This window comes from Gallinula chloropus (assembly GCF_964237585.1).
Source record: "Gallinula chloropus genome assembly, chromosome: 2".
Taxonomy (NCBI): domain Eukaryota; kingdom Metazoa; phylum Chordata; class Aves; order Gruiformes; family Rallidae; genus Gallinula; species Gallinula chloropus.
In genome coordinates this window covers 52,796,786-52,811,210 of record NC_140086.1, presented here as the reverse complement: position 1 = coordinate 52,811,210, position 14,425 = coordinate 52,796,786, and the positions used below count along the sequence as shown (strand labels likewise).

At 35.9% G+C, this 14,425-nt stretch overlaps 1 protein-coding gene across 1 annotated transcript in view; it reads right to left on the bottom strand.

Moving 5' to 3' along the window:
* The window catches only part of SMCHD1 (structural maintenance of chromosomes flexible hinge domain containing 1), a gene marked incomplete at its 5' end in the record, with an annotated part of 83,398 nt that overhangs the window by 27,458 nt on the left and 41,515 nt on the right, over window positions 1-14,425 (bottom strand). Inside the window, 10 exons of the mRNA XM_084260391.1 lie at window positions 811-936; window positions 2,167-2,334; window positions 3,039-3,157; window positions 4,302-4,390; window positions 5,675-5,823; window positions 6,501-6,728; window positions 8,210-8,344; window positions 9,268-9,407; window positions 11,192-11,264; window positions 14,275-14,371. Of these exons, the coding sequence (XP_084116517.1) occupies window positions 811-936; window positions 2,167-2,334; window positions 3,039-3,157; window positions 4,302-4,390; window positions 5,675-5,823; window positions 6,501-6,728; window positions 8,210-8,344; window positions 9,268-9,407; window positions 11,192-11,264; window positions 14,275-14,371 (1,324 nt within the window). The remainder of the gene's footprint in view (window positions 1-810; window positions 937-2,166; window positions 2,335-3,038; window positions 3,158-4,301; window positions 4,391-5,674; window positions 5,824-6,500; window positions 6,729-8,209; window positions 8,345-9,267; window positions 9,408-11,191; window positions 11,265-14,274; window positions 14,372-14,425) is intronic.

The following is a 14,425-nucleotide window of genomic DNA, read 5'->3' as shown; positions in this document are numbered from 1 at the left end:
AATTAGGGGAAAGGTGGTACAGTTCTTTAGGGGTGAGTAAAAGGAAGTTCTTGGGTGCTATGAGAACTGAGGGACACAAATGCATGACATGCAGGAAAAAAAAGGGAACAAGACCAGCCCTGCAGGAAAAAATGTCACATCCAGAGGTGGATGAATATATCCTGTATCGATAATGTACACATTTAAGGTAACAGTCACTGCACCAACAGTTAGGAACATTTGACGGCTTGAGTGCCAGTGATTTTCACAGGGGTAGTCAAGTAGGGAGCAAATGTGCTTACTGGCTTTATATACAGACCATAAGTCATACATGAAGAAACCACAATCAAAGAACCAGCTGATATAAATGATTTGGTTCCAGTTTGGGCAATACAAACATCATTACTATTTATCCAGTAAACGACCTCAGATCAAGTAGGGCATGGGGTGGTGTGAATGCAGATTTGGAAAAAGGGTCAGCAAAAGATCCAGAACGTACAGTAATTACACTGGGACACTGTAATATAGCTAGTTCGTTCTATTTGTGATTGTGATAATGAAAGGGAGCCAATCAATCTATCTTGGAAACCATTTACATTAGTCTTTGACAATAATCAAAGAATCACAGAATTGTAGGGGTTGGAAGGGACCTTGAGAGATCATCGGGTCCAACCCCCTATGTATTATAACATTATAGGAGATTAATTATTCTTTTATGCCCTTAAAATATTGCAGTCCTTTTCCAAAAAAAGTCTTGAAAATGAAGATAATGTAGACACGACCACAAAATTTTGTGTTAAACAAAGTTCACATAATAAGGCCTAGGCTTACCTTTAAGTTGTTACTCTTTGTAAGGTTGATTTTGACGTTAGGTTCAGGAGTTGGATTTCCCCACTGATCACACAGCTGAACAATAATGGCCTTCTGCAATTCTCTACCATTAAACACTGCAACAGGCTGAAAGAGATACAAATGTATTATACTATTCTGTTCTAGGTGTATCAGACAGTCATAGCAGGTCAAGAATTCCCAGAACAATAGTATCTGCCTTTTCCGTACTATTTGTCTTCCATGACAAAACTTTAGAGCTCCAGGAAGGCACTTCCAGAGTTTTTCCCTTTACATTCTCTTGTTATTATAAACACCCTCCTTGAATTGAATTGCATGTGGTACTCGTGTTGATGTGACTAAAGAGGCCTCCTTCTGAAGAGACTTATCAATTTTCTTGCTGTAGAAAGAGCAAATGGCCTGAAGCTTTTATCTTCTGATATGCCTTGACAGCTTTCTAGAGCGTAAAAATAGTCACTTCTCCATTTTCCCAACATGACAATCCTTACTCCCATTTTCTACTAAGAGATCCAATTTAATTTTACCTGCTTCCACTCTCCTATTTTGCTTTCTGCTGCAGCTTCAGCAGTATCACTCAAGTAGCCGAGTACAAATTGAAAAATAAAGAACAAAACAAACAACCCCAAAACAAACCAGTAAGTATGTGGATGGTGTGAAAAATCGCCACCTTTTTCATTTGATGTAAGTACTGTACTCCCTTCCCCACTTTATGATTGTATACACTTTTAAGTAAACTGGGACTGCCTGCCTTCATCACAAACATCAACCCCACCCCAATAACAGATCAATGAGAGATGCCCTGCGAACTCTTACTACCGTTAAGGACTGTCTCTTTGGCAAACAGCAGTGGAAGATGGGTGTTAGGATCCAGCCCACAGTAAAATTGCTGCACCAAAGAAAAACACATCCTCTGTATAAAGGCAAAGGAGACAGAATAAGAAGCTTAATGGACATTAAGTAATACAGTGTTGTAAACGCTGAATCACATATAGGAGTTCTATTACTCCAAAAAAATTTCAGTTATTAAAAAAAACTAATGTAGTTAGCTACTGAATAATAAATGCTTTGTATCTACAGTCCCATTCAAGCATGTCTATATAATCAGATTGGAAAATACGTACATAATTTTGCTTGTGTCATGTTGTCCCATATAGAACTAAAAAATGTCTCTAGAACTGGCATTTTCTGACAATTTTTACAACTATCAACACTAAGAAATCAGTGTTTTCACATTTGTATCCTGTGCTACAACAAGCTCTGGAAATAAAAGATCTTTTGACTAGTGATCCCGGGTTTTTTTTTTTTTTTTTTTTACAAACCAAAACCTGTCCAACTTACCTTTTCTAACTCTGGCCAGTCCACAAACTGCAATTTAGCAGGGGATCCTGGAGTTAAATTTACTCGGACAAAGTCAGAGAATTCACGCCATGCAAAGCACAATTCTTTGATTCCAAGTAAACAAGCTTTGAACCGAATACCTTTTACTTTCATTGTTAGAGTACTTTCCTATTGAGAAATAAAAAGATATTTCTATCAAGTATAACAACAAAAAAAGTATAATTTTTTTTGCAATATGTTCTTTTAATATTTATGCCTGTTAGACACTATTTGCTGGTTTTACTGTGGACTACAAATTAAATGACCAGACCCATTTCCTTTTGTTAAATTTATATTAACTTTGTTTAAGAAATGATCAAACTGAAGCATTTCCCAGGAGCCCATTCTTCAATGTATAAAAATAACGTACAACTTAGCTATATCCATCATGTTTTAAAAGATCTAGAACACATCTGAAATTAAACTGTGGCATACAGTGTCATTAGTCCGTTCTACAAGGTTCTTACAGAGATCAGAAAATCAACTTGTACCACCATAAACAAACACAGAGGAAAAGACTAAAACCAAGTTAGAAGACAAGAGCAGAGAACAGTGGACTAGAAAGCAAGCAAACCTGACTCAAACATGCAGTGAACTGGTCCCCATGTTGCATAGCTGCAGCAGTGATGAAGTTTCTAACAGATGCTGCTGCATTCCTTAGAACAGGATCATATGATTTTAACGTGTTAACTCCCTATCTTCTCACAGCTTACCAACTAGCATCTAATTTGACTATGTTTCCACAGTTTTTATGTCAATTCTGTGTGACAGAAATGGAAACAGCACCACACAATGGCTACAGAGAAATACACCAGACGACATGTTATAAATACCTCCCAAGTTATTTTCAAATTTGATTTATCAAGTCCAGGGGCAGAAATTCCTAGGGAGTTTACACACGCAGATGTCACTGTCTGAATCTGATTTCCATACTGATCTGTAATCATTACATCTGTTAAAAAAAAATAATATAATGATGATTAAAATTATTAAGATGATTATCTGAGCAGCTGCTTTAGTTAAACATTATACAACATACAGAATGTAAATGTACACAACAAACACACATACATGAAGAAAATTTATATGAGGATCACAGGATGGCGGAGGTCAAGAAGGACCTCTGGGGGTCACCTAGTTCTGTCCCTCTGCTCAAGCAGGGCCACCTACAGTCAGCTGCCCCAGACCTTGTTCAGATGGCTTTTGAATATCCCCAAAGTTCCTCCTCAGGCAACCTGTGCCAGTGCTCTGTCACCCTCACAGTGAAAAAGTGTTTCCTGATGTTCGAAGGGAGCCTCCTGCATTTCAAGTTGTGCCCACTGCCTCCAGTCCACCATCACTGGGTACCACTGGAAAGACCCTGGCTCTGGTCTCTTTGCACCCTCCCTTCAGGTATTTGTTTACATTGATGAGATCCCCTCATTTTATGGCTATCAAAATGATATTAAAAAAAATTTTAAAAATACACATCTTATCACATCTTTGTGCTTCTTGCTTTTTTCTTTTAACTTTTTTACAAGAACGAATCTTTGTATTAAAAAAATAAAATCTTGAAAATCGAAAGCTGATTTTCAGCCTGGTAGTTTGTCCTACATGGTTTTCTTTGCTTACACACAAGCTTCTAAATAGTGTAAAAATCTTTGATTTTTTACTATGCCATGAAGCAACTGTGTACAGAAACTGAATGAGAATGAGAAGACTGATTTCCTAACATGCCTTCCTCTTAGCTTAACTTTAGCCTTAAAATGTTTCACTGTGAAGTCCATGCCTTTGATATAGTCTGAATGCTGATATGGCCTGTAGGATTTCAGAATACATCAACTCAACAGAATTTACAAATAATGTGAACTCAACATGATCAGTGTTCCAGTATACAAAGTAAGAGGTAAATTTTTTCAGTGACTAACTCCAGAATTCTAAAAGAGCCATTACAGAAATCCGATTATCCTTCCATGAATGAGAATGTAAAACTGTTTTTAATGTTACAATAGTAGAAGATAATTCACTTTTGATGACATCTGTGTACTTAACGGGCTAATAAACTGCAAAGACAAAAATGTATCCTACAATAAATTGAAGAATATGCAAATACTCACCAATTTCACTCTGTAGTTCTTCACCCAGCTGCAGCGTGTTTGGTCCTTTTAATTTACACTTAATGTGTTTGGGTTCATCAGGAATTGGTCTAAGACAGAATATGGAAAGTGATTTAGAAGAATTCTCATGAAGGTAATACATTATAACCTAATAGCAGGCATAATAAAACAGTTACCAATCACTTGTGATTGGAATAGTGTAACATTTTATTTTACCCTTGCACATATTTAGAGGATCAGGCCACATGCACACAAGCTACAAAGCAGGTTTCACCTCAGTCTTACTGCGGGAGCTTATCAGACACTGCTTACATAACAAAACACAGCAATGCTGTGGAATTTTCCATATCTGTAATAACATGCCTTCTGGTATTTTATCATAGATCAGATCACTAGCCAGATAAAGCAGAATTGAAGTCTTAAGTATTTTAAAACTTGGGAAAAAACCCTATCCCCAACATCTCCAATACAAAGTAAAATACAATTGTATAAATATATTAAAATACATCTTTTACCACAAACTCAGTTATAATATCAACATTAATCCTGATATGCACATACAAAAGCATCACTGTCTCTCTTGCTATGGAAATATTTGCTAACTTCTTACAGCTAACATAGCCTAAACTTTTTTGTGACAGTTTTTCCTTAAAAGCCAAACAAAACCATAGCACTTTGATAAAGTGGTAACAGAAGATGAACAACCATAAAAAAAAATTAGATTTCCATTTTCTCTTTTGCTTTGATAAATCAGAGAAGTATTCTGCCTAAACCATGCCTAACTATAGTCTCTTAAAAATACTTTCTGGGGTGCTTTCAAACAGTCTCAGCCTTTTTTTCCCATTTACTTAATGAAAGTTAAGGTATGATATGTGCTGGCCATTTTAAAGTTCAATTTACAGCCTGTCACTTTTGATGGAGATATCAGATGCAGGCAACCAGCATTTGGCTAGCTAAATACTATCTTTAGCTTCAAAGTAATAACATCTGTAAGATTAACAACTAACTCCCATAGTGATATTTCTCTTCGGCAAGCAGTGACCTGACTCCTCAGTAAGACTAGTTATCCTGTAAATTAATGTTTTCTGAAAGTTTTCAAAGGTATCAATAATCTCCTTCAGTGTACATATACCTACAAAGGTGTTTATAGGGATGGATACAAACAGATCATGATGGAATCTTTCAGAGGTAACGTTCTCATCTGCAAACAACTTGCAAAAAAAGCCCCACCCATACCTACATTCCCATTAATTTGCCAACTGCTTTCATTATTTCAGTTTCTGTAGGAAGATAATTTTTTTCACCCCAAAGTACAGATCTCCAATCCTTTGCCAACAACATAATTAATAAAAAAATATTTTAAATGAACAAACCTGACTGTAAATGCACTCTCCAAAGACACATGGTCATCAAGATAAGTAATTAGACAGTAACGTAGATCTTTTACTGATGTTGGTACTTTTACATCAGGTAATAATCCCTGAATCAACTGTTCTTTGTTAATTCTTGGTGTCCAGTTAACCTAAAATTAAAATTTCTTAAATTAATCGAAAGCTAAATTATTATTACATATGTAATAAATCTGTGATCATTCTAAATATGCTGAAGGGACATATAGGCAATAGAAGCTTTCAATGGAAAGCCCGTGCATTTTCCAACAGTAACCGTCTTCCCAAATACAAAAATTACTCTTAAAAAAATACCAAACTAAACCATGTGATGTTTCCCGCACTTTCCTGAGTTAAGAAAGATCCAATTCTGAAAGGCTCACCTAAAAAAAAGTGTCATATATCTGGTGGAGCGCTACCTTTGTACTAGGCTCTGCATATGTACACAGAGAGAGGACTAAGGTAACCAGATCTTCATGAAGTAACAGGCCTATTCAAGGAACCTAAATGTTGGGAAAAACCCAGATCTGAAGAACCATAACTATGGTGGAATTATTTTATTGTGATCAGGAGAAGCAGTGGCAATTACTGACCTGGTTTTCATAATACTACCCTGAAGCATCATTTAACATTTAATTAAATGTCTTTATCTCATTAAGGACACGATTTTAATAAAATTATTTTTAAAAACTATTAAGCAGAGAAGTTCTCATGAGGAATATTATTTTGTAATCTGATGTCTAAGGATTTTAGACAATCAGCATTGCATTTCTCCCCCATATTATGCTGCGGTTTACTCGAAAGTACTTGCCTTGATTTTTTCTGCCATAGCTGGAGTTACGTGTATCTCCCTTTCTCCTTCATCATACATCTGAAATATAAGGTTGTGCAAGACATTGCCAGCAAGCCAATTAATTTCATCCTGATGTTTAATTTGAAGTGCTTTTTGTCCGTCCATACTTAAGACCTGCAGTCTTGCAACATGACTGCTAGGAAGAAGTTTAATAATCTTTTCCACTGGTGGCACATCTTTACAGTTCTATACATGGGGGGAAAAAATATATATAATTAAGATATAAAATATACATATATGCATAAATATCACTCTAAAATAGCCTATGGCACTCCTCAGTGAGTACTGTGTACCGGTTTGGGGCCCACAATACAAGAAAGATATAGAACTGTTGGAGAGGGTTCAGAGGAGGGCGATGAAGATGATTAGAGGGCTGGAGCACCTGCCCTACGAGGAGAGGCTGAGGGAACTGGGCTTGTTCAGCCTGGAGAAGAGAAGGCTGCGGGGGGACCTCATTGCAGCCTTCCAGTACCTGAAGGGAGCATACAAACAGGAGGGGAATCAGCTTTTTAAAAGGGTAGACACTGACAGGACAAGGGAGAATGGATTAAAACTAAAGGAAGGAAGGTTTAGATTAGATATTAGGGGGAAGTTTTTTTACAGTGAGAGTGATGAGGTGCTGGAACAGGCTGCCCAAAGAGGTGGTGAATGCCCCATCCCTGGAGGTGTTCAAGGCCAGGTTGGACGGGGCCCTGGGCAGCCTTGTGTAGATCCAGGCCTGGAGGTTGGTGGCGCTGCCTGTGGCAGGGGGGTTGGAGCTCTATGATCCTTGGGGTCCCTTCCAACCCATGCCATTCTATGATTCCGGATTACCAGCTGTGACCAAGTTTCCAAACATAAAATTAGCTTGACTTGTCAAAAGTAAATCAAAAGAATATGCCAGAATACTTACAACTTTTAACAGATGCTAGTATTGATTCTAGCTATTTAGAAAACTCTTTCAATTCCAAAAGTACTATGTTATACAATTGACAAAATACTACTTAAGAGTAATCAGAAGCATCCTTTCATATAGGTTGCCTTGCCGTATTAGTGTTTATACATTTTTCATGGTAAAACACCACAGGTCTTATTTTTTGCAGCAGTGTGGCTCTCCTGATTACCAAGAGAACCAGAAAGTCCAACAGCATTAAAAAAAAAAACCAAAAATGAAAACCAAACCAACTAAAAATACCCCACAAAAAAATCCACACATCAAACTTCATTTTAAGACTGAAATGCTGTAAAAAGCTATTGGTTTTTGACCTTTGAAAAAAATGTATCTGTCTTCACTAAAGTTTTGGAGAATATGCTGCCATATCTATGCTGGCATTAAAAGTTTATGCAATGAAGGCAATTCATCAGAAGAATCCAGGGAGTAAAAAGGGGAAGAAAAAACCCAGAAATAATGCATAGTTCTGAAACACTTGAGGGAATTAAAAAATTGAAAGTATAAAAAAAATGGAAAACATTCTTTTTATCATTTCCTAGAGATGAAAAAGGCAGCCACTTTACTGTCAGGTAATTGGTTTATTATGGAAACTAAACCAAATGTGATTATTTGTGTAAGTCCAAATACATATTTGGGGGGTTAAATTGATTCATAAAGAAGTCAGTACACTAGCAAGACAGTACAATCTCTTTTTTTTCAATCTTTTGTTCGTCCAAACACCCCAATCAATACTTACAAGTATTTCAATCCTTGCTTTCAGCATATGGTCTTTCTTTATGTTCTGTACGTGTATAGCTGGACCAGTCAAAATGTTTGTTCCTGCATTACTGCAATCCACAGAATACACAGGAAGGTCTGAAGCACCTATAAACTATTTAAAATGTAAAATTAAACTTCAGGTTTTGGAACTCCTAGGGTGATCCCACATCATTTGATTATTTGTTGAAGTCCAAATACATGCAGGATTATTTACATATAAATTGGATAGATTTCAGTTTTCCAGAAGGCTTCAAGATCAACATGTGTATTTTTTTGCAGGTGATATTTGTGGGAGAAAGGAAGAAGTTATAGAAGTAAAATTTATTATCAATTCAACTGTTTTGTATTAACACATGAAAATTGGTCTCTTTTGCCATTATGGCAATTAATCCAATGAAGTTGTTAAATAAACTTCCTTTTCAATATTTTTTCACTAATGAGTTCATAAATAGAGGAAGAGAATGTTCACATATATAAATAGAATGTAGGCAATTTTGCAGTGGGAAAAAAACAGTTTAATTTACCTGCTTTTACTGGAAGACTGATTTCAGAATCGGAAAAGTCAACTTCTTGAATTAAAAAACAACATCCAAAAAGGCAAAAGTTTTTTACTTCTAAAAGCCACACTAAAACCTGCTTTCCCTTCTAAATGTAGGTAAGTACTTCTGATAATGCTCTTATCTAATTTTATCTTTAGGCACTAGACTTACATTTTCATCTTTAAGAAAATCAAAACAAGCTGTATGAAGTTTTTTCCTGAACAAATTTTAGATTTGTATATGGAAAAGATAGAAGACCTTAAAATTGTAGCTATATATGTATTCTCTACAATTTTCTCTTCCATTTCCAGGTTCTTCTGATTCTGAAACTTGCTGAATGACTCCTAACAGATGAGGCAAGAGTCACAGTTGTGACTACCAAGCCACAGAAACTTCAAAAGCATTACTGAACATAACAAATTCTATCTAGATGCCAAAACAGGCTCTTTTCCCAGCAAGTATCAAAATCCTTTTGACATACTAAAATGCAGTTTACCTTACAATGAACTACCAACTTTGGCTGTGCTGTTATATTTCCCGATTCATCCAGTACTTCAACCTGAAAGGGGAAAGCTGTACCATTTTCAATCTTTAGAACTTCAGAATCAGGTTTTACTTTCAGTTGGCGAGGAGGGCCTGTAAAAATGCACAATTGTGGAACAGTGGTCATATTTTAGGTAACTTGCAGACATTGGATTTCCTTTTTGCTATCTTAAAAAGTTTTTTAAGACAAGCTACCAAGATATTAATTAGGAGTTGGACTCGATCCTTAATGGGTCACTTCCAAGTATATTCTATGGTTCTATGATATTTGTGGTAGCAAACAATTCAGCCCAATTCAACTATATTGGTTTATGCTTAAGACATCTCAGACACTTTCTGTCCTTCAGTACATACCACCTGCCAGTCTTCTGCATGAACTCAGTGAGGAATAGTTACACAAACATGATGTATTTCAACATATGTAAGATGTAAACACATGATACAGTGCTATTTACATACTATACAAACTCAAATTCATTAAAAGAAACTTGAAGTTTTCTCCTGTTTTTAGAAGAAATTTTTTCCCCTCCTATTTTCATGTTGACATGTCTGATCAATTATGATGTACAGTTTAATTACCAATGCCAGCACAGCTACAACTTGCATGTGAAGAAAAGAAACTGAAAATTTTGTTGGCATTACTGTGGATCAAGTAAGTCTATCCCCTGGAACATATAATTATTTTATCAGTTTTATAAAAGAAAAGGAAGTAATAAATTACTGTTAAAAGACAAGTCCTGAAGGAACAAAGAATACCATTTTTCAGAAACATCCTTTATGCATCACACATTAAAACTTCCATTTCAAACTCACTGGTTGAAGGACAGGAAAGACTGAAACAGCTTTTATTCACTCCTTCCTCAATGTGTCCCCCCCATACCTTCCCTGCAGCTTTAAAAGCCAAGGATAAGCCCAATGAGAAGAATGAGGTAGTGAAGCATCTCTATATTACCAAAGCAAAATATTCTAATTAAGGATGAAGTTGCCTTCAGTTCAAGGTAAATAACTAAGCAATACACAATATAATCTGTCTGAAATCAGGTTATTCCACCCCATTTTCTACACAAAGCCTTAACTCCTCAAAATACAAAGAATAATGCAATAAACTATGCACTGATGGTCTAACAAAGCTTGAAGCACACAATTTCTTTGCAAAATTTGATAGGAAAGCCTGACGTTTGCTAATTTGGGAGGCCAAGAATCAGCCTTCAAACTATGCCTTATCTCCCAAATCCAGAAAAATGCAGGTAACTAGTGGCAACCGGTATCATATAAGGGAATCCTCAGCACCAAAACATCCACAAACCACAAAATTCTGTTAAGGGCAGCGGATTTACTGACTTCTACATTCTTCTCTTGCACTATGATGAGGTCAACATGTAACACTAAAAATTTCAGACACAACTCCAACTGCCAAAGCATCCCCCCATTTGCTGGGGAAAGACACTGAATGAGCACTTAATCACACAGTGTTTTCTACAGGGAGAACAGGTCAATGCAGATTAGTACAGGTTAAAGGACTTAAAGCTGAAGAAAACCACTAAGACAAAAACCACGTCATTCAATCAATGGTGCCACCTTAGAAAAAGATTTAAAGTCATTTAAAACAGTGAAAAAAAAAATCAAGTCTCAAGTAAGCAGACAAATTCTAGCTGCTAGAAAAATGGGTAAGACTGTGCTGTGAGTTTCATGTTATTCCTGCCAAGAATGACAGGTCCTTTTAAGCTTTATTTAGAATCAGTCATTACTTGAATGAATGAGAATATCCTTTTTAATGGCTCATAAAATATTTTGCCTTCCTGGGAGAAGAAAAATTTCATTAATAGTGTCAGAATACAGTTCAACAGAAATTTACTAAATATTTTAATGATACTTACCAGGCTGCAATCTGATTTTAACGATCTGTGTATCTTCCTTCAAACCAGGAATAGTAACCTTCAGATTAAAGTTCTAATGAAAAGAACAAATACTAACATTTAACAAAAGCAGACCATTGATTATCTGGCATAGTCATGTCAATTCATACACATGTCATTTTCAGAAGTCTATCCAAATTTCTTGCACTGCTACATAAATCAAGATTTTTTTTTCCTGTACTAAAATATGTTGTTTTCATGTTATTATTTCCTAAAGATGTTCAATCCAGGATTTGCATGTTAATCTACATGGTTCTGAAACTAATAAAATCAGTTATCCTAATGTGTGGTTTCTTGCTTAGAGGCTTGTCTTAGTGCAGGAGAAAAAAGAAATGTATGAGTTCAAAACAAGTAGTTTTAAAGATAGGGTCTGTAAGTTCTGTGTTCACTATTCCTTACTTAACTGGCCAAAGTAAGGTACCACAATTACTATCCATCTCATCTTTGCATAAGGCTGTAAGAAAAACAACTGTAGAATTGCATCACTGAAGCTGATTTTCACATTAAAATCAGAGAATGAAGCAGTCTAATCAATAATCTTAGAAGCTGTAACTTTAAAAAATCTAGTTGCATTGCAGATATGTGATTTCCACATTCTATATATTTGATATTTATGAGTATTTAGTTGCAATTAATGAAATGTCATTTTTACATGTTCAAAAATGCTGCCTCTCTGAAGGTTTAGTTTCCTACTCCTGGTTTATGGCCAGCCATCTCATGCCTGAGAGGGCATGTGCAACATTAACACCTTGTAGATCAAAGGAAAGCAACTGAGGAACTCTTTTGGTTTGCTGGGTAAGAGAAGCATAAAGTGCAAAGGGGCCTGGGCAGGTGCATCACAACTGCAGCCACATCAAACACACAAGCCTCCCAGCAGATGGAGCAGGAAAACTCTCCAGTTCTTTGCCAGTCAAGCAGCTTGTATCAGCCAGAATTCCATTAAACTAAATGGTGAATCATGAGAAAAGGGAAAGGCAAAATGTACTAAAGTTACATGTTGAGGGATGAAAAGAAAGCAAAAGAAAAGAAGTGGAAAAAGGTAGGAAGTAATAAGTTGAATTTCTTACTAGATCAGGCTTTGTATTCATGTGCTTGACACTCCTGTGCTTTCCTTTTCAATCCCTTTTCTGCAATACTATTTTTTTACTTAATATTGTCATCTTAATATTGTGCTGTTTTCTGCTTCTAAACAACGAGTTCACATCTTAACTTCATTCCTTTTAATCTTTCAACATCTCTGCCTTCCAGAGAAGTTCATTCCCCTTACTCTTCACGATTCCACTATCAACTTTTCTTTAACTTTCATGTCTGCTTCTATGAATACTGAAGTATTTTAAAATGAAAAGAAGAATAAAGAAATATTGATTTCTTTTCTTAAACTCCTTTCTTCACCCTTCTCCTGACTGAATTCAAAATCCTCTAAGGGAGCAGTCTTCTTGACACTACTTAGGCACTTGTATTAAAATTGTCTCTTAGATTACACCCACTATCAAAACATACTTTTCTCTGTCTGGACTGGTTTGGATGGAATTAAATCAATGACTGCAGAAGTGAGTCTGCTTTCTCTTTCTTCTCAGCGCTTCCTTCATTAATGACTGTGGTAGTCTGTATTTCTCTCTCAGTCAAGTTTCTCTTTTCCATTTGGAATGATTTCCCCCCCCTCAATTTTTTTCCTTACTCCTTTAAAAAAAAAACCCAAACAACCCAACCCATTCCATTTTTTCGTGCTCTCTATTTCTTCCATCTAAATTCCTTCAGGAACCCCATTATTAGCTGTTTCTTTGAGACATTTTAGCTGTTCTGCTACCACTTCAAATCAACTTTAAGGTGATGAAAATTTTTCATCTGTTCTTCTCTGCTTCTTATTTAAAGGACTGAAAATTACACTATATGTATGTTTTAAAATTATATGTTATTTTTACTCTGTTGTTCCACCATAATGATATTTGCAATTATTTTTATTACCATCTCAAACAATCCTTTTTTCATATAATTTAGAACTGTCAATTTCAGTGCCAGCACCTGTACGGTCTCTGACATTTTATGCAATTAGGGGATGGGAGAAAATACCACCCCTTCTTTTCCATGACTATAGCACAGTACTATTTCTGTACTGCAAATTCCTTAATTGACTTTTATTCTTGCTGTGCAACAAATTTATATTTTACCACAGCCTGGCACTTTTGCTCCTACACACTTTATTTCCCATAATCCACCTCTACATTACCATTATTCTTGCCCTTCCCCTTAAATTCTCAGCTTTACAGAATTTATTACATTCAACTCCCTCCAGTTTTCAATAACATGGCATATACTCCCTCTTCTCTTTACACACCTTTCCATCAGCAATGTTGTTTGTTTTTTCTAAGCAAAATGCCATCAGTATAATGATGTATCTTCAACTCCTTCAGTTACTAGCTTTGTCTTTACTATGCTAAACTCTATGACCATATCAAAGGATTAGGACCTGGTTAGAATACTGTGTAAAAATGCTGTATAAATTATTTTAATTTTTTTAAATCCTCAAATCAATGTTTATTTAGAAGTATCAAGTTCTATTTATGAAAGCAATCTTTTTAGTGCATGTTTTTGTTTTTACAGTAAATGGACAGCCTGACTAGGTGCTAATAACCCACTGATAATAGGTTGGATTTGGGTAACATGTATTTGTTACAGAAGTGAAAACAGCATTTTGGAAGTGTCTAGGGAAGCTCAAGTAGTGACCATTCATATTGACTATTACTAAGCATAATCTCAACTGCAAGAATGAAAGGTTTCAGTGATCCTCCTGCTATTTCAATGCACAAGACACCACAATGATTTGGTTTAAACCAATTTCAGCACCAGTTTAAACTAAGTCAGCTGATTTAGCACGCCAGGTACACTCTAGCACACATCGACAAGTTGCTCGGTCTCTCCAGCTCCAATCCCATCAGCTAACAGAGTGCAGCTGTGGGAAAGAGAAATTGCTCAAGGTAGAGGGAGCTGGATTTTTTGTTTAGTTTTTTAAATATCTTACTTCCAGTTTTAAATCATTAGCTTACCTTGCCCTGGCAACCGTTTACACAGCCTTTAGCAGTTACACCCTTAATGAAGCACTTTGCTCCTATAGTTATGTCTCCATACTGCAATGTCAATCCACTAGAAAAAAACCCAGAATCAATTTTAAAATAAACACAACGTTTTAGTATATAA